General features: G+C 33.5%; 2 protein-coding genes across 5 annotated transcripts in view; one reads left to right on the forward strand and one right to left on the reverse strand.

Annotated features, from left to right (window-relative positions):
- Window positions 1-79: 79 nt before the first annotated feature.
- Window positions 80-15,831, reverse strand: LOC100374776 (serologically defined colon cancer antigen 8 homolog). The gene is made up of 16 exons (XM_085490518.1): window positions 15,707-15,831; window positions 12,691-12,923; window positions 12,398-12,523; window positions 11,421-11,537; window positions 10,647-10,745; window positions 10,479-10,543; window positions 9,863-10,060; window positions 9,349-9,487; window positions 8,823-8,975; window positions 8,561-8,695; window positions 4,763-4,879; window positions 3,912-4,040; window positions 3,098-3,230; window positions 2,650-2,767; window positions 1,789-1,963; window positions 80-1,456 (listed from the first exon to the last, which is right to left on the reverse strand). Exons 1-16 carry the CDS (start codon window positions 15,750-15,752, stop codon window positions 1,298-1,300), a joined length of 2,142 nt encoding a protein of 713 aa, XP_085346644.1. The 5' UTR covers window positions 15,753-15,831; the 3' UTR covers window positions 80-1,297.
- A 26-nt stretch (window positions 15,832-15,857) lies between these two features.
- LOC100374628 (uncharacterized) overlaps window positions 15,858-22,567 on the forward strand; it is a 33,650-nt gene continuing 26,940 nt past the window's right edge. For all 4 annotated transcript variants that reach the window (XM_085490493.1, XM_085490500.1, XM_085490505.1 and 1 more), the window contains exon 1: window positions 15,858-15,981. The gene's annotated coding sequence lies outside the window, so the exon portion shown is untranslated. The remainder of the gene's footprint in view (window positions 15,982-22,567) is intronic.

Raw genomic sequence — 22,567 nt, forward strand, 5'->3', positions numbered from 1 at the left:
AGCACTGTACGCAGGGCTAGATAAGTCAATAACTTTTAATCCCCTTTATTTCTTGCATAATGACCAAATAATACAACAGTTTGTCTGGAATAGTTTAAAAATATATTAGAAATTTATTTTCCCTAGTCAAAAAAATGTACATAATTGCATCAGTTAATTAAGTTTCAAAAATAATATAGATAATTGAGTTCAACAAAGTTATAAAGATTATTATTTTCAGCATACAGATGTCATTAAAGAGAGGAAACAAGTTATAAAACAGAATATTCACAGATTTTGTCAGATTTTTATTGCTTCTGTGAATGGGGATTCAATAATACAGTTGTTATAATGTTGAGTGACTGTGCAAACAGTATTATCTACAGTATTAGTGTGTACCAGTTTCCATAAACAAAGACCTTTCTAGTAATTAAAAATGTTTCTACAAGAATAAAGCATTTTATGACATATACAATCAACAAATTTACATATCAATTTTGAATATGGAATGTACATGAATGAAGCATTGAATAAAGAATTAAGTTAATTTTACACAAGACATGTATTAAATAAAAAGTGTTCTATGAATCAAGTAAATGTCATAGCAATATAATATACCACTCTGTTTGATTTATCTACATGTTGCTGCATATAACTGAGCTAAAAGCAGCAAAATATGTACTACTGTGGTGGAACACATTGACAACTCACATTTATCAGATACAATGTGTCACTGGAGCCTAATCACAAAGACAGCAAAATAATTTATTGTGACTTTTGCATTAGGTTATATAGTTTTTAATCATCAAAGGAATTTCAGATACTTTCTTTTCATACAAAGTCTATTACTAGTAGCGATTTACAATTGTGGGTATTATAGGCAGTTAAACATCAAACTTTCTGTGAATAGGTCAATTATATTTTTAGAAACTCCCATTAGTATTAATCAAGAATCAGCCCAGACAAGAATAAAAACAAAATGGCTGCCAGTTGGCCATTTCTGTTTGAATCTCAAAAACAAATTGATGTGCACCTGTAACCCAATATGCATGATCATGATACATAGTTTGAATGTAATCTACATGTCCATCTCCGAGAAACATTTCTGGAAAGGTTTAAATATCAGAATTTAGCAAATGTAAGGTCTAAAATAGCCACCAGTCGGCCATATTTTATCAAATTGTCATAAAAATTGATGTGCACATGTAAGTCATCGTACATTATCTTTATGTTACATTTGAACGAGTTCGGTCTGAGAAATGGCTCCGGACGGACGCACCGCAAATTAATAGTCCCCGACTAACAAATCATTACCAGTTTAGCCTCGCTTCTGTCCTTCAATTACCTCTACCATATAGTTCATATCTAACTTTTGACGAGATTGTGTCTCTAGCTGTTGCTGAAGAAACATTATTTCTTTCTTCAGCATTTCTTTTTCTCTTGTAACAGAGTTCACTTTGTTCAACAGTTCAAATACCTGTGAATTAGATAAGATAATTTTGATCTTGTTTAAAATCTGGGAAATGGTTGAAAGTTTGACATAGAAGAGGGGGGAAATGTCACATCTACGAAACTCATTGAAGTATGATAACGATTCAAGTTGGTGAGATCACTAAGCTAAACATGTCAGCTGGGCAAGAAAGAAGACATTCACATTTACAATACAATTAATGAACCGATTATTTACTTGGCTAATCATCACAGAGATTAATTGATACACACCATGACATCTGAAGTAATGCTGTACATATTCTCCACACAGAGTTATTTGTGTAAAGATACAGGTATCAACTCAATTTGTGTACTCACCTGTTGTGACGTTGAATGGGAGTGTTTATCCATATCTTTCAGCTTGTTTGTCATAACATTATGTACTCTGCTATGGTCAACACATTGTGCTTCCATCTCTTTGTGTTGTCTATCAAGTCTATCTACTTTACCTGACAGGTATTTAACCTGCTCTTTCAATTGATGTTTTTCATTTCTGTGATAAAAGTAATATCAATTTTAAAACCCCGCATAATAATGATTTGCATAATATGCCAATGATGTAACACATACCGGTAGTCCATATTTGGACACCGGTATGTGTATAAAAAACACTAATTTTAATTCATTGGTACATCAACATAAATATAGGCATTAATTTTTCAGGAAAAATCTTTTGGCCCAACTGAGAATGAAATAGATTCTATCGACCTATATACAATGTAAATAATAATATGACTTTTTCTCAAAGTGCAAATAAATTTTCAATATATTAGTTATTATGTATCAGATGTTTGTATACTGGTATCTGTTTGTCCAATTTCACCATGACTCATGAACAGCTATAAAATAGTCAAGTCAATACAGTGAAAACCAATGCAGTTCCACAAATGAATGTATTTATAATTAAATGAGCCAAAATGAAAAAGTGTCTGGATATACATTGTAACACACACCAACTCAAAGAAAGTCAATATAGCTGATGATTATTATAAACATGGTTGACTCTGATTACTGTAAATACAAGAAGTTACATGAGTCACTGATTGGTGTTGATACACACTTGCCACCAGTTTGATGACATGAATGTATGAATTCAAACACTGTAACTATATTCAACAGTAGGAAACCCATACAAGTTTTTAAAACAAAAGCAAAATATATTTGAATAGTAAAACTGACCTGAATTTTTCAGAAGAATTCTGCAATTGGTTTGTGAGTGCCTGACATTCAGCTTTTAATTTACTGATTAGTGAGTTCTGAGAACCAACCATTCTTTCCAATTCACTCTCACTAAAAGCTGCAAAACAAATACAAGTTCAGAAATACCGGTACTGTAAACTGCTTTACTTTCACAAGAGACAAATTTCAAAAGTCAGAGAAAACTATAAATTTTGATCAAGAATCACAGTGACTTGTAGCGGTGAATATTTCATTGGAATATTTAAAGCAGTGACTACTATGAAATTTCATTTCTACAAATGTCAATTATTGTATTCTGAAAATTGATAAAACTGAAAATTAAATAGTTTACGGTTAACATTCAAGATGGAAAGTGAAAAACAAAATCATTCTGAGCAGCACTTCAGAAAAATCAAATTATGATAAAACTGACTGATGTTTTACTCACTGTGTTTACTTTCCATTTCTTCAATAAGATTAATCAGCTCCTCTTCTCTTTGTTGAGCTTTATTTGTGACATTCCATAATTCATCTGTTTTGGTTGTATTCAGGTTTTCTAAAGTCATTTTCAAAGTGTCAGCCTGTGATGGTGAAAACAAAAATAAACACATGAAATCATCAAAAATCCACATTCTATTTTGGAAAGGTGGCAGAACCTTTACTCACACGTTCTGACTCCACAAACGGCATAGATGACAAAACATGAGTATTACTTGTGTGGTGACGTTGCCACGCACAGAGATTTATTCGTATTAAATCTATTAACAATAGCATAAGCTAAATATGAAATTAAATCCGCAATACAAAAGTAACATACATGAAAGAAATTAAGGCCTTCCTGCACCTTATTTTAGTTAATGTGCCGATACGTTTAGAACACTATTCGTTGTTCAAATTACATTAAAATAACTGCATAGTATATAAAGTCAAATCCTCATCAAAAGCCTACAAAGTCACCCAGAAAAATAAAGAGACTAAAAACCTTAATATTTAATATGCGGGGACTAAAAATTATCCTGAAAATTCACAAACGAGAAGTTGATTTTAAACATCACTAAAGAATCATTAGTATGGGTGTTTTGTAGTGTTTTGCGACTACATGTACATGACATTTTCTGTGAAGCTCATTAATATTCATGAATATTTAATTAGATGTTCGTGTGAAACAACGAAAATAAATTAAAAAAAATTGTGATGATGAGGTATTTCACAGTAGACATTTTTATGTACATGTATTTTAATGCATACAAGTAGTCACTCACAAGTCTCTCAGAAGCTGCCAACTTTTCTGCAGTTCTAACATTTACTTCTGTCGCCTTTGCAGCTTGTTTTTCAGCAGTCTGCAGACGTCGCCTTATATCCCGCAGTTCTGATCTTACACGAATGTTTTCCTAACAACATTGGGAAAAAAAACCCACAAGATAGTACATACATGTAGGTAATGCAAGTATTGAAAGGAAAGAAGGAGCGTAGTACAAAGAATAAATATAGCAGTTTATCAACATATGTCTGGAAGGCCATGTTGACTCACATGGTTAAAGTGTTGAGATATTGTGAGTGATTACAAAGAGTACAGACTAATCATGTAATATCACAACTCTTAAATTGTTTTACATTTTCTATGAATGTGTGTCAGTTCTTGAACAACGCTAGCCTACCTATGAATGAAAATATATACTGTAATAATGTAATTGTTTCCAAGACACTTTATGCTCATTTTATGTATGTTAAGTGAACTCAAGGCATTTAGGCAAGCATAAACTGCCAAGACTGGTAAAATGTTTTATCTCACAAAATATAAGGTTACCACTAAAATACCCCAAATATGCATGAAGACAGTATGGCGATTTTATCCACTGACAGGTTGCAGAGGTTGATGTGACCCAGTACTGACTAAGTGCATACTTTGCAGTATTTTCATGATAAAGGTTATTATTAGATACATTTTTTACCTTAATAATAATTTAACGAGAGATATAACATGCTAAAATAACATCAATAATCTTGATTGTGTCAATGTTCATGATGTAGTGTATCCTAAATACAGGAATATTTAAACTAATGCAGATTATGGAATGACTAATTGTACAATAATATGCAATATTAAACTCACCTGTTCTTTTTCTCTTAATTCCCATTCTGACTTGTCTTTAATATTTTTGAGTTGTCTCATAGCTTCATCCCTTTGTGCTATAGCTGTAGCATTGGTTAGCTTAACACTAGCTGTGGACTGAGAATACACATAACACAATGAACTATGGCTGTTCACAAAATAGTCCTGTTTATAGTCTGCACTTTTCAGAAGATTGAGACAAAAATTCTATGAGTAAAAAGTCATTGTCAATGACATAGTCCCAGTCATGTTTTTAGTGACTTTGTCAAAGAATAAAAAGCATAGTCAGATCATGTTTAAATATTGGGATAGTATTTAGCATATTAACACAATGCTTGATCAATAATCAACGTGCACACTGGTGCCATCAAGTTCACATTACTTTCACTGATCATGCACACTGTGGGGCCATCAAGTTTACATTACTTTCACTGATCGTGCACACTGTGGTGCCATCAAGTTCACATTACTTTCACTGATCATGCACACTGTGGGGCCATCAAGTTTACATTACTTTCACTGATCATGCACACTGTGGTGCCATCAAGTTTACATTACTTTCACTGATCATGCACACTGCGGTGCCATCAAGTTCACATTACTTTCACTGATCATGCACACTGTGGTGCCATCAAGTTTACATTACTTTCACTGATCATGCACACTGCGGTGCCATCAAGTTCACATTACTTTCACTGCTCATGAACACTGTGGTGCCATCAAGTTTACATTACTTTCACTGATCATGCACACTGCGGTGCCATCAAGTTCACATTACTTTCACTGATCATGCACACTGTGGTGCCATCAAGTTTACATTACTTTCACTGATCATGCACACTGTGGTGCCATTACGTTCACATTACTTTCACTGATCATGCACACTGTGGTGCCATCAAATTCACATTACTTTCACTGATCATGCACACTGTGGTGCCATCAAGTTTACATTACTTTCACTGATCATGCACATAATGTCATTGTGGTGCCATCAAGTTCACATTACTTTCACTGATCATGCACACTGTGGTGCCATCAAGTTTACATTACTTTCACTGATCATGCACACTGCGGTGCCATCAAGTTTACATTACTTTCACTGATCATGCACACTGTGGTGCCATCAAGTTTACATTACTTTCACTGATCATGCACACTGTGGTGCCATCAAGTTTACATTACTTTCACTGATCATGCACACTGTGGTGCCATCAAGTTTACATTACTTTCACTGATCATGCACACTGTGGTGCCATCAAGTTTACATTACTTTCACTGATCATGCACACTGTGGTGCCATCAAATTCACATTACTTTCATTGATCATGCACACTGTGGTGCCATCAAGTTCACATTACTTTCATTGATCATGCACACTGTGGGGCCATCAAGTTTACATTACTTTCACTGATCATGCACACTGCGGTGCCATCAAGTTTACATTACTTTCACTGATCATGCACACTGTGGTGCCATCAAATTCACATTACTTTCATTGATCATGCACACTGTGGGGCCATCAAGTTCACATTACTTTCACTGATCATGCACACTGTGGTGCCATCAAGTTTACATTACTTTCACTGATCATGCACACTGCGGTGCCATCAAGTTTACATTACTTTCACTGATCATGCACACTGTGGTGCCATCAAATTCACATTACTTTCACTGATCATGCACACTGTGGTGCCATCAAATTCACATTACTTTCATTGATCATGCACACTGTGGGGCCATCAAGTTCACATTACTTTCACTGATCATGCACACTGTGGTGCCATCAAGTTTACATTACTTTCACTGATCATGCACACTGCGGTGCCATCAAGTTTACATTACTTTCACTGATCATGCACACTGTGGTGCCATCAAGTTTACATTACTTTCACTGATCATGCACACTGTGGTGCCATCAAGTTTACATTACTTTCACTGATCATGCACACTGTGGTGCCATCAAGTTTACATTACTTTCACTGATCATGCACACTGTGGTGCCATCAAGTTTACATTACTTTCACTGATCATGCACACTGTGGTGCCATCAAGTTCACATTACTTTCATTGATCATGCACACTGTGGTGCCATCAAGTTCACATTACTTTCATTGATCATGCACACTGTGGGGCCATCAAGTTTACATTACTTTCACTGATCATGCACACTGTGGGGCCATCAAGTTTACATTACTTTCACTGATCATGCACACTGTGGTGCCATCAAGTTTACATTACTTTCACTGATCATGCACACTGTGGTGCCATCAAGTTTACATTACTTTCACTGATCATGCACACTGTGGTGCCATCAAGTTTACATTACTTTCACTGATCATGCACACTGTGGTGCCATCAAGTTTACATTACTTTCACTGATCATGCACACTGTGGTGCCATCAAGTTTACATTACTTTCACTGATCATGCACACTGTGGTGCCATCAAGTTTACATTACTTTCACTGATTATGCACACTGTGGTGCCATCAAGTTCACACTACTTTCACTGAGCATGCACACTGTGGTGCCATCAAGTTTACGTTACTTTCACTGATCATGCACACTGTGGTGCCATCAAGTTTACATTACTTTCACTGATCATGCACACTGTGGTGCCATCAAGTTTACATTACTTTCACTGATCATGCACACTGTGGTGCCATCAAGTTCACATTACTTTCACTGATCATGCACACTGTGGTGGCCATTAAGCACACGTTACTTTCACTGATCATGCACAATGTGGTGCCATTAAGTTTACATTACTTTCACTGATCATGCACAATGTTGTGCTATCAAGTTCACATTACTTTCACTGATCATGCACACTGTGTAGCCATCAAGTTTACATTACTTTCACTGATCATGCACACTGTGGTGCCATCAAGTTCACATTACTTTCACTGATCATGCACAATGTGGTGCCATCAAGTTTACATTACTTTCACTGATCATGCACACTGTGGTGCCATCAAGTTTACATTACTTTCACTGATCATGCACACTGTGGTGCCATCAAGTTTACATTACTTTCACTGATCATGCACACTGTAGTGCCATCAAGTTCACATTACTTTCACTGATCATGCACACTGTGGTGCCATCAAGTTTACATTACTTTCACTGCTCATGCACACTGTGGTGCCATCAAGTTTACATTACTTTCACTGATCATGCACACTGTGGTGCCATCAAATTTACATTACTTTCACTGATCATGCACACTGTGGTGCCATCAAGTTTACATTACTTTCACTGATCATGCACACTGGTGCCATCAAGTTTACATTACTTTCACTGCTCATGCACACTGTGGTGCCATCAAGTTTACATTACTTTCACTGATCATGCACACTGTGGTGCCATCAAGTTCACATTACTTTCACTGCTCATGCACACTGTGGTGCCATCAAGTTTACATTACTTTCACTGCTCATGCACACTGTGGTGCCATCAAGCTCACATTACTTTCACTGCTTATGCACACTGTGGTGCCATCAAGTTTACATTACTTTCACTGATCATGCACACTGTGGTGCCATCAAGTTCACATTACTTTCACTGATTAGGTAATTAGGAATCATAGAACAGTCACACTGAATTGCTCTGTTTTTCAATGACTGTGTGGAGTATGGTCTATTTTTTGTGGTTTCATAACTACATTTTGTATGAATCATAGTTTACAAGACTGGAGGAAATCCAGTATAAATCCGCTAAACCATTGCAGAGAATACACATTTGAAAGTAAATGCATACAACAATATAAGTAAACGGCAACATGGTAGTTGTGAACCAACCTTGTTTATTTCGTCAGCATGGTGCATTATTTGTGATCTAGCTTGTTCTAATTCAGACATCATAGTAGTTTTCTCTCTTGTTACTTTGTCTACTTGATTGTCCATAGCAGTTAATCTTTGTAACATGGTCTGCAGCTGCTCACAAGACATAAAACAGACATAAAATTAACAACTCATCAAGACAACGCTTTAATCAAATGATAATATAAACAAAACTTTAATCAATTTGATAATATTGAGAAGAGTAATAATATAATCTTACTTGTTCCTGCATGCTTTCTATTTGTCTATTGCATTGTTGCTTCACAAACTCTTTTTCCTTTTCCAGAGATACTTGATGTTCAGCCAACAGGCCTTCAAAATGTTCTCGTTGTTTGTTTAACTCTTCATCGAGTTGTGCTTTTTCCACCAGTGCCTGCAGTGACAGAAATAAACCAGGATTAGTCAGTGTATTGTGCCTGATCTTGCATTACTGCATTAATCAATTATACTAGAACAGCACATAAAGAAATTATGTCACTAGAAGATGGCAATGTGGATGACAAATATATGCCAAGATGTGTTTGGTATTACAGTGAATGAATCATTTGGTATTTTGGTACATATAAAATAACATAAATTGGCATTTCAAGTACCATTATTAGTTAATTGTAGACATATACAAGAAGTGTAGCACCCTCAGTGATAAAAACAAGAACTCCAACCACTGTGCTGATAATTTATACATTTAGTACAGTATCCTTGTATGAAGAATTGCAATATTTGATGCACATAATGGATTACTTTACCTGTGTTTTTTCTAACTGTGCCTGTTCAACCATCTCTATACTTTTCCTGACATGCTCATGTGAGTCATCTTCTCTCCTTTTCATATCTTCTAACACTTTTTTCATTCTAGTAACTGTGTCCATCAAATCATCTCTCTCACTGCAATATCAGAAACAAGATTACCAGTACTATACTATATGGTAAGTTATTTTACACAATTTACATAAAAAAACAGAACATGCGAAAACAAAAAAGGCATTTCATGTAGGAACTTACATCCACAAAGTAGGATATTTTTCAAAGACTGAAAATGCATCGATGGAAATTGAAAACAATGTTTGCATTCTAGACGAAATAGCCCTGTGACCCCCCTCCCCATCATTTTTGATGAACTACTACAAATCGAGAATACCCCTTAGTGTAGTACATGCACTATTTTTCACAAGCAAATGATACAGGTGAAAAGAACATACTGTGTATAGGGACTTACACAAATAAGAAGCAAATCAATATATATAGGTAGATGCTACTTACATGGTAAGTCTATCTACTGCTTTGACATTCATATCTACATGGGTAGATGCTATGACTGCTTCATTCTGTGCACATTTAAAACATAATCCTTTTACTGACACAGAGTGCTCATCCTTTGTTAAGAGATACTGTGATTCAGACATTCTCATCTTAGATTTTAAACTATCTACTAGTTGCTCTGCTCTCTCTAAATCTTCCCTGTAAATAAGAACCATAGTATTAACCAGACTAGTTGGTAATAAGTTGTTACGAAAGGCATGTAGTGAATCAATTCAAAATCCTTAGCCATGCAGCTTTACATGAATTGTCTCAACAGTAACACACCTTAGAGACTGTTACTTCTTGATGCCATTGTTCAATAATACACAATGCATGACCAATTCTCACCACTGTGATGTCATTTGACAACTCAAACCAGCGTCAATTCGTGATTCTGGGTTTTGAACGGTAATGAAGTTGTTACAGCAGATCAAATTAACTTTTAATATTGTCATACTGATTCAGAACCACCCAATTTCAATAAATTACTGTTTTGCAGTACTTCATCTATGTGACATGTCAAATATATAATACAGAGCAGTCCAATGAATACAATATTGTAAATTTTTAAACTTACTTAGTTTGCTTGAGCTGAGATTCAAGTCTACTTGTCTTTCCAGCATACAACATGGAGACTTTGCCCTGAAATAATAACACATTATAACTTAATTAGCAAACAATCTAACATAACATACATCAGTAAGCACTTAAATAAATTTGATAAAGGTAAACTAACAAAACTCACCAACTCTGATTTCCAATCATCCAGCTTCATTGGGTCAATATCACCCAGTTGTAAATTTAAAGCTTCAGCACTTTCATCTTTACACTTCTTACTTTCATCCTGAATATACAAAATTACACTCTTATTTGTCTCTACACACATGCTCTTTGTTAATTGGGTAATACTCTAGATTACTTGATTTTTGTTGTAGTTGAATATTTCTGCAAATTTTACATATAATCAACACTTGACAATTAATTGCAACCTAAAACAGTATACATGTACTGTACAAATACATATAAAACGGCCAAACAATATAAATTGATAACTTTAAGAACTACTAAACATGCAATGATTCGACAACAACAGTAGACCTTTGACAAAAAATGGCCGCCAAGATGTTGCTGACAGCAAGAATATAACAAAACATGTTTTTAACCCTCAAATAGTGTTTTGTCCACTGTCCCAAATACCTTAGATCAAGTTGTGATGTTGTCTCACTCGGAAGAAATCTCTGCAGTTATTTTCATTTAAGGTCTATTGATTGCATTTGAGGGACAAAGAAGTGCAGAAGGTAACACTTGCATGATATCAAGTATCACCCAATGGGTAGTAATCTCAGTATAACAAACTAATTTGAGACCCAGAAATGATTTTGTTATACCAGTGTTTGAAATAGTGAATATTGATCATAATTGGTAAGTGCATTGTTATTTTGGAAATATCAGTAAATTTGTGAAAGTGAGGTTACAGTGTACATGTATATGTAAAGTAAACATCTAAATAACAACATACCAACACACTATCGTGCTGTAATGTCTCTTCAACCACCTTAGCTTTCAGTTGTTCATGTAATCTACTATTTTCATCTACAAATTCTTCCATTTTCATCTTGAATATCTTCAACTCCTCCTTCAAATTATAAGTGGTGATAACATTCATATTGGCAAGTCATAAAAGCTGGGCTCTTTGCAAGAAGCCACCAGCGAATTACATTTACATTTGGCTGCAACAAATTATGTCACATTCAGAACCAATGGCTAGGATGTATTTAAAATCATGAATTACTCTTAGCAAAAGCTATCGTCGTTCACAGAAATATAAATTAAACATCAGGAAAACTTACAGTACTGCACATTTCAATTTTCTAAATAAATCTCATCTGATTCATTAATTATTTTATATTTGTTTGCAAAGTAGCTTAAAAAGTTGGTAATTTGAGAAGAATTAGTCACTATAGCTAAAACTATTTAAAAAATAAAAAAAAAACTAACAGTTCATAATGTTCTACAGATATGAATAGTACATGTACATAATAACAGTGTCAGGTAAAGAGCACCAGCAAGAAGTCAAATTAAGTGTGCTTCAGTGGTTATTCAAGTTTTCCCCAGAGGTTGAGTGTAAATCCAAGTTTGTTGATCCATATTGATTCTAGATACCTTCCACCTAGCATATCATATACACAAAGATGAAACATTCACTAACATACGTATAAATATCAGTAGTTACATTAATCACACCAGTCACACATCCAGTTCAAATTTATTTGTCACTTTACTATTTACTTTTTCATCTAGGTTGTACTTGTCAAAACCTGAATTTTCTGGGTGAAACATTGTAAATTAAATATGTGCATAAACAACCAGGAGTAGTCATGTGAAGTTCTATGTTTTACACATTCTGATAAGTTGGAAATATTAATAATTTGTTTAAATATAATGGATTAATAATTTACTAGTATTAAAAAGTAACCATTGTGAATGATAACTTACCTCAATAAACCTATTTTTACCTTCTAGCTGATATATATATGATATGTAGTTATTAATAAGTGGTAACAGTTCAGATGGACTTGGAAGAGTTCCTGTACCAGTAATTGGAAGGATGTGTGTTGGTCCCTAACATATAATGAACAAAGTTTATTTAAATTTCATTCAGGTTGGATATGCTTTCATGAAAAAAGAAGAGATGATGTTTGCAGATATTGGTTATTTTATAATCCATCAGGTTGGGTATTTTTGTATTTACATGTATAATGATCAAGAAAGTAAAATGCTTGACTTACCCTAAAATTAGGTTCATGTTCATAGATAGGAAAACTCATTTTTGATCTTGGAGATTGGCCACTTTTCCCATCTTGATCTTTTAATAGATGTCTAAGCCTATCTACGGCATTGTCATAGTCATGACTTAGATGTAATCTAGGTGATGGTGATGTTGATTGTCTATCCGATGGTATGGTTGTTGTGGGACTGCTTAGTGAAGATTTGAGTTCTTTTAGGCTTGCATTTGCCCTTTCTGTCAAAAAAAGGGGGAAATATTTTTTTGTTTAAACACTAGTTTGTTTTACTCCCACAATGAAAGATGTTAGGAAGCTAATATTGAGCATGTGTATATAAATATATACAAATATTTTTTTTGTACAGCAGAAGAATAATTACTCAATCTAAAAGTATAATTTGTCAATAACCCAAACAAAAATTGTTTACACAAAGCTAAATTTATTGCCATCAACTAATTACGACAATAAGATGAAAAAAAAAAGATTTTTTAGAATAAGCTACAGCATATATTTCTATTGTATACATGTTTAATCAATTAAATCACATATATTGCTTGCTATTAGTATTTTACTATTTATTTTCATATTTATTGTCACACCCTGGCTGCCTTTAGATGCTTACATTATTTAACCTATACAATATAGGAGTGGGTAAATTATCACATTTGTTTCAAACATGGTAAACAATTGTTAAGGTGTACATTTGGAGGTTTTTAATCCAGTATGATATATTTTTGGGGGGAGAAAACTGTCTGAAACAATGCAAAAGTTGTCTTTTTTAAAACTATTTTCATAGAAATTCATGTTAATAAAGCATTAATTCACAAATAGTACTCATCAGAATTTTCCAATAATTTGACACAACTATAAGTCTTATTGGTAGTTTATTATATGCTGATGACCTTGTGTTCATATCTGAAACAGATTCAGGTTTACAAAACTGTTTCAATAAATTATCTCAATACTGCAGTAAGTGGAACCTTGAGGTAAACACTACAAAAACAAAAATAATGGTATTCAATAAAAGTGGAAAATTATTGAACCATAAGTTTATCTTTCATTACAAAAATGAAGAATTAGATATAGTTAGAAATTATAAATATTTAGGCATAGAATTTAAACCTAGTGGAAATTTTGATTTAGCAAAAGAAAAATTATATAAAAAGGCATGTAAAACTTTTTTCTATATTAAAAAATTAATTACTACATCAACTAATATAAGTATACCAACTTGGATAAACATGTTTGACCATGTAATTCGACCCATTCTGACTTATGGATGTGAGATTTGGGGTTCAGAAAAATACACAGATAGAAGTTACCCAGAAATGCTCAACCTTAAAATGTCTAAAATGTTACTACAAGTTAATCAGGCGTCAACAAACTTAGCGGTGCATGGTGAACTGGGCAGAAAACCAATATCAGTCTTTATAAATAAAATGATGATTAGATATTGGCATAATATTTTCAATACCAAAAAACACATCCTAATAAATGATGCAATTACATGCAATATTAATAATCAGCTAAAATGGGCAAAATCAGTGCAGGAAATAATAGGAAGTGAAATAAATGAATTTTGGAGTAGAGGTAAAAAAAATATACAACAAATAAGTAGCCAAATAGAAAAGAATTATATTGAATTATGGAAAAAACAAATAACCTCAAAAAAATCATCATCAGGTGAAAATAATAAATTAAGAACATATTGTAAATTCAAAAATGAATTCAAAATGGAACAGTATTTAACACAAATTAAAGACCCCCACTATAGAAAAAGTATCTGTAAATTCAGGATAAGTGACCATGGTCTAATGATAGAGAAGGGTAGGCATGTTAGACCAAAAATAAAGTTTGAAGAAAGGGTATGCAAAAAGTGTGATACGGATGCAGTGGAGGATGAATTCCATTTCCTGATTGATTGTCCAAGTCATAAAAATGCAAGATGTAAGCTGTTTGGAAAAATTGCTTATATACATCCATATTTTAATTTGATGAAACCAGATGACAAGTTCATATACATTATGAGCAATGTAGATAAAGAACTTGCGAACTATATTAGAGAATGTGGTGCATTTTAAATATATATATCAATATTTCATAATTTTAAATATGTATTTATTTAAATTACATATTTATTTCTTCCTTTTTTTTTTTTTTTAATTTTAATTATTAGTTTAGCACTTGACTGTATCTTCTCTTCAAACAGAATGATGTCAATAAAGTATTATATTATATATTATATAATAAGTAGAGAGAAAACAAGTCTTGAAGTATTTTAAAATACTGGGAGAACCTTGCTGCTGTTTAATCAATTTTTCAGAGATTTTCTAATTTGTATTTCTTTCTTTTGTTGAATTTCAGTGTATTTTAATTTTAGTGTTTTAGTGTGTCTTTATTTTATTTGTCTCTTGTAATCATTTTTTACCTTACTAAACCCACAGATGGTTAAGTTGCGTAATAAAATTATTATCATTATTATACGCACGTAATGGCTTAAAAATTGCCATTTCCATGTTTGTTTGACCTATAGTATCTATGAGCAAAAAATAATTTGGTTTGCATACTTTTTTATCTGAGCAAAAGCATAAATATTGTAAAAGTCAAGGGAAAATGTTTTAAAATTAACTAATGGTTAGACAGCTACCTTAAGACCTGTAACCCCAGAGTGACCTCGTTGTTATGGTAACTGTGGTTTGATTGGCCCAGGTGGTGACCCGAAGTTAACGGCGGGCATATTTCTTTGCCGTTGGTCAACGTAAACAAAACAAGCATAACTTCACGGTTTCCGTGGCACTCTTTACTTTGTGTGTATTTGTTGTCATTTATGTGTACAATTTATACACAGTAGATCACAAAAAATACATTGTGTGAAAGTAATTTTGTGTTGATGTGGCATTTTTTCCTTGTTTGTAGTTTCTTATATGTTGTAACTTGTTATTGTAAAGACCGCTATTTCACAACCCCAATGTCAGATAATTTAAGACTAACTACTTTTTTTATAAAACTGGTTGCTTACCTCGAACATGTTTCTGGTATTCGGTTAGTACCTCCAAACTGTCCATATTAAAAAAAATGTATATTTGTCCGAAGCACTCGCCACGGCTGTTGATTTCCGGTGACCCCTGTTTGGAAACGAGGTTGATTTCGTAGCCAATGAATATGTTACTTGTACGCATGTGCAAAAGAATATGTTACGGTCATCCTGGGTGATGGTTGGAATGTACATGTAGAAAACGCCAAAAGTAACTTATTTCCCGTTTGTCGACTTGTCGGTGTTTCCCAGTTTCTCCAGTAAGTACTATACGATCTTTTGTTATAATGTATCATTCCGATCCCGTCAAATATTGTGGAAGTTCGTCGATATCTCCGCCTGGGCCTAAACAACGAAAGTCCCAAACAAGGATCAAATTGAAATTCATACATTCGATTCGTGAACACCATAGTTGTGTTGTACCGCAGCTATGACCGATTAGGTTTCCGTCAGTTGATAGATTTGTGTTTCTTCTGTCCAGAACACGTTATTAGCGCTAGTAATTGATCAACCACTTTATTCCTCGTCAAAGGGTCCATATTTGTGGTCTGTTGACTACGACGTACATTATAATTGTACCCAAGCCTGAGTGCGTCAATGACGTGAATCAGGGTACTGTATTATTGATAAAAAAACACCCCAGGTGATTTTCTGGACAATAACTGATGGTCAAGGGAAAATTTTCTCGTGGGCTTTTGTAACTAGTATTACCGGTATACGTTAATTCAATTATTGTAATTACACTGTATATTATTTTGTAATGCCCCACCCCACGTCATGACAGCATCTATTCCTGTGTATGCACGTAACGTTATAACTTGTTTCTTCTAAATGTAAACTCATCAACATCTTAAATCTGTAATCTATGTATTGCGGAGGGGGAGGCGCTTCATGAATACTGTATTGCTTTCATTAGAGATACAAATCCAATTGATAAGCATAGAAGCTGCAAATACAATGTAGTTGATTTTTGTTGTCCACCAACAGCATGTGTTGTTATTGGAGCAGAACTTGACCAAATTATTACTTTGAAATTTGTGATTAAACAGCTCAAAGGTGATTGTTGTTCCACCTTCAGAGCAATGCTTTGATACTTTAAAATTCAATGGAAAACAACAGACAATAGAGATTATGACATGAGCCTTGAAAAAGATTAATGTACAGTATGCAGTATGTTGTTTTTAGATCCATGCATGCTCAATTGTGTATCAGACACCAAGGCAGATAACGTTTTAAATTTCACCAGCCCTGCCAGAAAGTTACCAGCCCTTCATTAAAGATTATTTTATTTTGTCCCCATTCCAAGTAATCACCATCAATATTATTTTGTAAAATTTTATTTTCAAAACTTGTATTGAAAGCAGACCATGAAAAAATGTTACCAGACCACTGGGCATGTAAGTTTTAATTTTTACAAGCTTGACTGGAAAATTACTGCCTGATTAGGCGGCAGACAGTAGTCTCAATCACTGCTTGAAACCAAGTAAATATGCCTAGAACATCAAAAATAACATACCAGTAGTTAAACCATTTCCTTCAATCTGAACATATCTGCTAAAAAACACTCCTTTTCTGACTGCATGTGATACGTTGTATTGTCACAGTGCCAGTATGTTTTGACATTATTCTAGATACTAAACTGACATGGTACATGTATATGAGTATAATTCCATTAAAATATGTTCTAGCTGCCAACTGTTTTGTGTATGCATAAACTTCATTAAAATAGTACCCACATTCAAGGGTATAAATTACAATAACAAAATTGTAAAACAAAAGTATAGAAGAATGTATCAAATTTATATTCAGAGGTTGTTCAATGTTATGTGGCAGCTGATTGTGTATGTCTTCTCAGAACAAAGCATTCATAATGTATTTCTATAATTCAATTAGTAAATGCATTGTCCTTGTATTAGCAACATTTTATTATAATTTGTTTTTAAAATTACTACTTACAATTTGTTCAACCAATCATTCCAGTGTAGGCTTTACATTTAACATGTAGAAGACACATCTCAGATAGCTCAGATTCTGATATTGTCTCTCTGATAAAAGTACCTTTTATATCTGCCTAACTAATTCTGTAGGTTATGAGTACTTATTCTGAGTTTTGTTTTTACAGAACAATGTTTTTCTTTTTGACATAAATGCTGTTCAAAGTTTATAAGCATGAACCAAATAATCATCCAACCTGTTCTCCTGATTTTTATGCATCAGATTCAGCATTGTAAATTTACATTTCTTCATTTAACACATTTTTTCTGTGGTAGTCTGTAGTGATGTCTCGTATAGTTTTCAAAGCAATGTTTATTTTGACATGAATTCATTGCTCTAAGCAATCATGCATGTACTATCTGGAAGGTAAATAGTTCAATAATCTCTATTGCCCTTTCATGTTGCATTAACATTTTTGTTTATAGAATCTTATATATACTTCATGATGAGCATTCTTAGGCATATCAACTATTTCTTGTTAGACTATTACAATGCTACGTGTTGGCTAATTATGCATTTAGACAATGAATTGGTCATCATATTGTTAGACCACAGAAAGCTGTACATAATAAAGTACACTGTATGGGTCACATGTACAATGAAGAACTTAAATTGTTTGATCATACATTTTGTACAAAATGAATAGTTCCTATATTATAATTGTTATTGTCTCAGTGAACATACCACTTATACATGTAATTCACATTATTAGAATACGGTATATACCCGTACATGTATAGTATATACCAGTAACCCAATTAATTCCCTATATATCTTTTGTTCCTATTTTACATGATTGATTGCCAGGCTTTAAATGTATGGATGTTCAATGCATGTATATGCATTTCTGTCAACTCATTCTATATGCTGGTCTGTGTATCTTTGATACAAGGTTGATTCTTGGTGAGAAAGACATTTTACCCTAATCAAATGAAAGATAAGATGTATTTGATTTTGAGCATTCAAGTAGTACAGGTAGGGTTGGGTGATGGCTGTCACGTTACTAATAAATTATATGACCATGGCCTGACAATAATACTCCTTATTTTCCATATCATGGGTAACAAATAGCAGACCACCAAATATAACTATTTGATACAAATGTTGATTTTTAAACAAAAATCTTGAAATTCACATTTTAAAAAATCTGTCTATTAATAAATTAGGTCAGTTTGGGTTGTCAGGCGTCAATAACATTTGTTTATGTAGATGGAAATAAATAAAAATGCACATGATCATAAATACTTGACTGTTTTTAACGTTAAGCAATATCCTTTGTTACCAGGAAGAATTGACTATTGACTATATCGGTAATAAAACACAAAGTCTGGAAAAAAAGACAATAAAGTTAGTGTTTTTGATTGTAATGGACAAACAATTGCAACCTGATTATACAGATACTTTAATAGCTTAGATTTTCTTTTCACCCCAGTGTTAATAGCTCTTCTGTACCATGTTACCAACACTTGAGGCAAATCACATTAGCTGAATATTATGTATATATCTCATTTCTATGTTAAATGGCAAGATTTGATGTATACTGAGGCACTTTCTACTAAATATGTATCTCACTGTAGATGTGGTCAATGAATTCTGTGAATGGCTGCCATTATCATAGTTAGTGTTACAATTTTATATTTGTTATATTTATAACAATTGCAACCTGATTATACAGATACTTTAATAGCTTAGATTTTCTTTTCACCCCAGTGTTAATAGCTCTTCTGTACCATGTTACCAACACTTGAGGCAAATCACATTAGCTGAATATTATGTATATATCTCATTTCTATGTTAAATGGCAAGATTTGATGTATACTGAGGCACTTTCTACTAAATATGTATCTCACTGTAGATGTGGTCAATGAATTCTGTGAATGGCTGCCATTATCATAGTTAGTGTTACAATTTTATATTTGTAATCTAAAAATGGTTTTGAAATACAAGAATAATAACAGTTGTGCATGTACATTTCTGTCATTGCCATTTTGCTAGCACCAACATGTCCTTACTATCATAAACATAAACTACAACATTAAAAGTGATAACAGGTGTACTTTTATTGGCGATCTGCTTCGCTAGGATTGCCCTTATAATCACTTTTGTGGCTTTGTGTGTGTGTCTGTGTGATTTCCAGTGTTTTCACATATTATTACTTCTGTGATTTTTTTGGCTTGGCCGATTTTGCTCAAACTTGGCAGGTACAACATGTACAGTAGGTCACACCTTCACCCTAGTTATTAGGAAAAATCTGCATCTCACCCTACATTTCTAGGATTAAAAAGCACAGACATAGCTCATTCTATTCAGCTTGAGTGTGGGCATAAATTTACTGGTTTTTTTATGTCTATTTTCATTACAGAAAAAAATGACCTGAAAGGTGGGGTAACTTTTCACCAGCAACGGCTGTTAACTGCTCTGTGATTTTTTTTTTTGGCTTGGCTGATTTTGTCCATACTTGACAGGCAGGTCGTACCATCACTAATTGAAAAAAAACTTGGCCCACCATTGCCATGATTTTTGAATACTTTCACCCCAAATTGATTACCTCCTACCAGTCTTGTAATAGCAGTGCTCAAATGATCATGCTTTTTTATTTTGGCTACTTTGCGCACTGGTAAGAGATCACTGGCACTGACATTGTTACACTGTATCAACGTAATCCCAATGCAACTTTGAATGAACTGTAAATGCTGCTCTCAATCTAGAAAATACTATCACAAAACAGTTGGAAATAATAAATTTAACAACATGTTGCTTGCTTTTTGAGCAGAGCGGATCGGCAACCATTCTACTGGCTTGTTCAGATTACTTATCCAGCTTAGTGAAGATCAGAGTTTAACTTTGAATATTTATAAAAACCCATTTGACATGGCAATCCTGTTTTTATCATACAAACATTATGACACATGCAGACATTTGCAGCAGGGAATGTTCTTTTCTATTCAAGTAGCTATAATCAGATAGCCATCTGAGAAGTGGGTATCATGGATGATGTTGTTTTTATGTCTTCAAGTTCATGTAAGGTCAGAGGACAGGTGGAGTGAAATGTAATGGGATAATATAATCCCCATATGTATGTGTGATTAATAGCCAAGAATAAATTCTATGTCAAACCTTGACATCAACTGCTACATGTACACCACTCCCAGGTTTACTAACTAGGCAGCTGGTGTGGAGCTAATGTTGAGTCATATGAACATGAATTAGTAGTCTGACCGTGAAAACACCTTCATAATCAGTTTTACAGAGAGATGCACCACCATGGTAGATCCCAACAAAGATGGTATAGGCTTATTGCTGTGGTAATAAAGTGGTGTTAGAATTTTACAATTGTTACATTGTTTGAATATCTCTGAATGAATGAATCCCGACCTCCATATACACGTTTCTTGAAAGTTTGGATTTTTGAAGTGTGCCAAGCACATTCTTAAATGAAATCTACAAATGTTGTACACCTTTGACATGATCAAAATTTGTATTATCTGATAAATTGTGAAAAAGATCACTGAATCAATGATTTCTTACTGTGAATTACTGTTATTGTTTATCAGGGATTGACTACATATATTTAACAAAATTCAAAACTAAAAGTGCAGTGTCCATCTCTAGTAATTGTACCTACTCTATGTCCATGCATAGTTCCTACAATTGTGTCTGAGTGTGTTTGTTCATGTGGAACACTTGCTGTGTATGTCAACTTCATAATATTTGACAGTCTAATACAAACCTGTACTGATGTCTGTGTTATATTTACAAAATAAAAACAATCCTGATTTATGCCATCTGTGAATATTAAGTTAATTATTGTGTTTCTGGTGCATGCATAATTTTAAAATGTTAAGTGTAAAATTCGATCACAGTTTTCTCAGATTTCAGAATTTGTAAAGCTTCTGTGAAAAAATAGATTGAAACCTTTCTAAATATTGACTTTGTAATTTACTCCAGATCTAGAAGGTTATGAGTAGACACTTGACAAATATGATATTTGGTTTAAAAGAGATTCCAAGGGACAAACTAATGGTTTGATGTATGTATATGTAAATTAAGGCTTTAAGAAGCTAAAATAAAACTGACATGTACCATGTGGATGAATCCATGAACTTAACAATGATGTCATGTCATGTCACATGACACAGTAACAGTCTGTTCTATACATAGATTAGTTTTATATCATGATGTGTGAATGGTTATATATATCACTACTGGTAATTCCTGTTGCGCAGTATAGAATCAAACTCGTGAATATCTATCACAGTGTTTTGTGATGACAATATAAACAGTTAAAATCAACAAAGATTGACTGATTTGCTTAGCAGGAACCATATTTGCTGTATTTGGGTAGTATTGCATAAATAAAAATTGCATTTAATCTTTTTGAGATCATTATAATAAGGTTTTTTTGGCCCATACATTAATATTAGCAGTTTCTTCTGGGTATTGTATTCAGCCCGTTGTTAGAAATGTGTGAAATGAATAATCGCACATGCTATGCAAAAAATCATATTTTATTACTTGGAGTGAATCTGGCATGTGAAGTACAAGTTGTATTGCACATACATGTATCTGTGACCTTCTGTTGTTTTGGTACATACAGTATAGCACAGCTCAGTTTTCAATCCTCAAGGGCATATGCTATAGAGGTTGCCAGAGAGGCATTGTCATTTATTGTTCCAGTCATGACAACTCTTCAAATTATTGACTTCCCTACAATAACCATTGTATATATCCAATAGTGTTTAAATTCAAAACTTACAACTATTGTATATTACTGGCAGTTTGTGCCTATATAGTATAGGGCAAATATTCTTCTTGCAATAGTGCACAAATGTCTAAGGTCTGGCATGTATT

This window comes from Saccoglossus kowalevskii, chromosome 2 (genome assembly GCF_978046115.1).
Source record: "Saccoglossus kowalevskii chromosome 2, keSacKowa6.1, whole genome shotgun sequence".
NCBI lineage: Eukaryota > Metazoa > Hemichordata > Enteropneusta > Harrimaniidae > Saccoglossus > Saccoglossus kowalevskii.

Coding starts and splice junctions, on each gene's coding strand:
- LOC100374776 (XM_085490518.1), bottom strand. CDS start 15,752: ATGGACAGTTTGGAGGTACTAACCGAATACCAGAAACATGTTCGAG. Junction 11,538..12,397: donor GTAAAAATAGGTTTATTGAG/GTAAGTTATCAT, acceptor TATAATTTGAAG/GAGGAGTTGAAGATATTCAA. Junction 2,768..3,097: donor AGAAATGGAAAGTAAACACA/GTGAGTAAAACA, acceptor TTTGTTTTGCAG/CTTTTAGTGAGAGTGAATTG.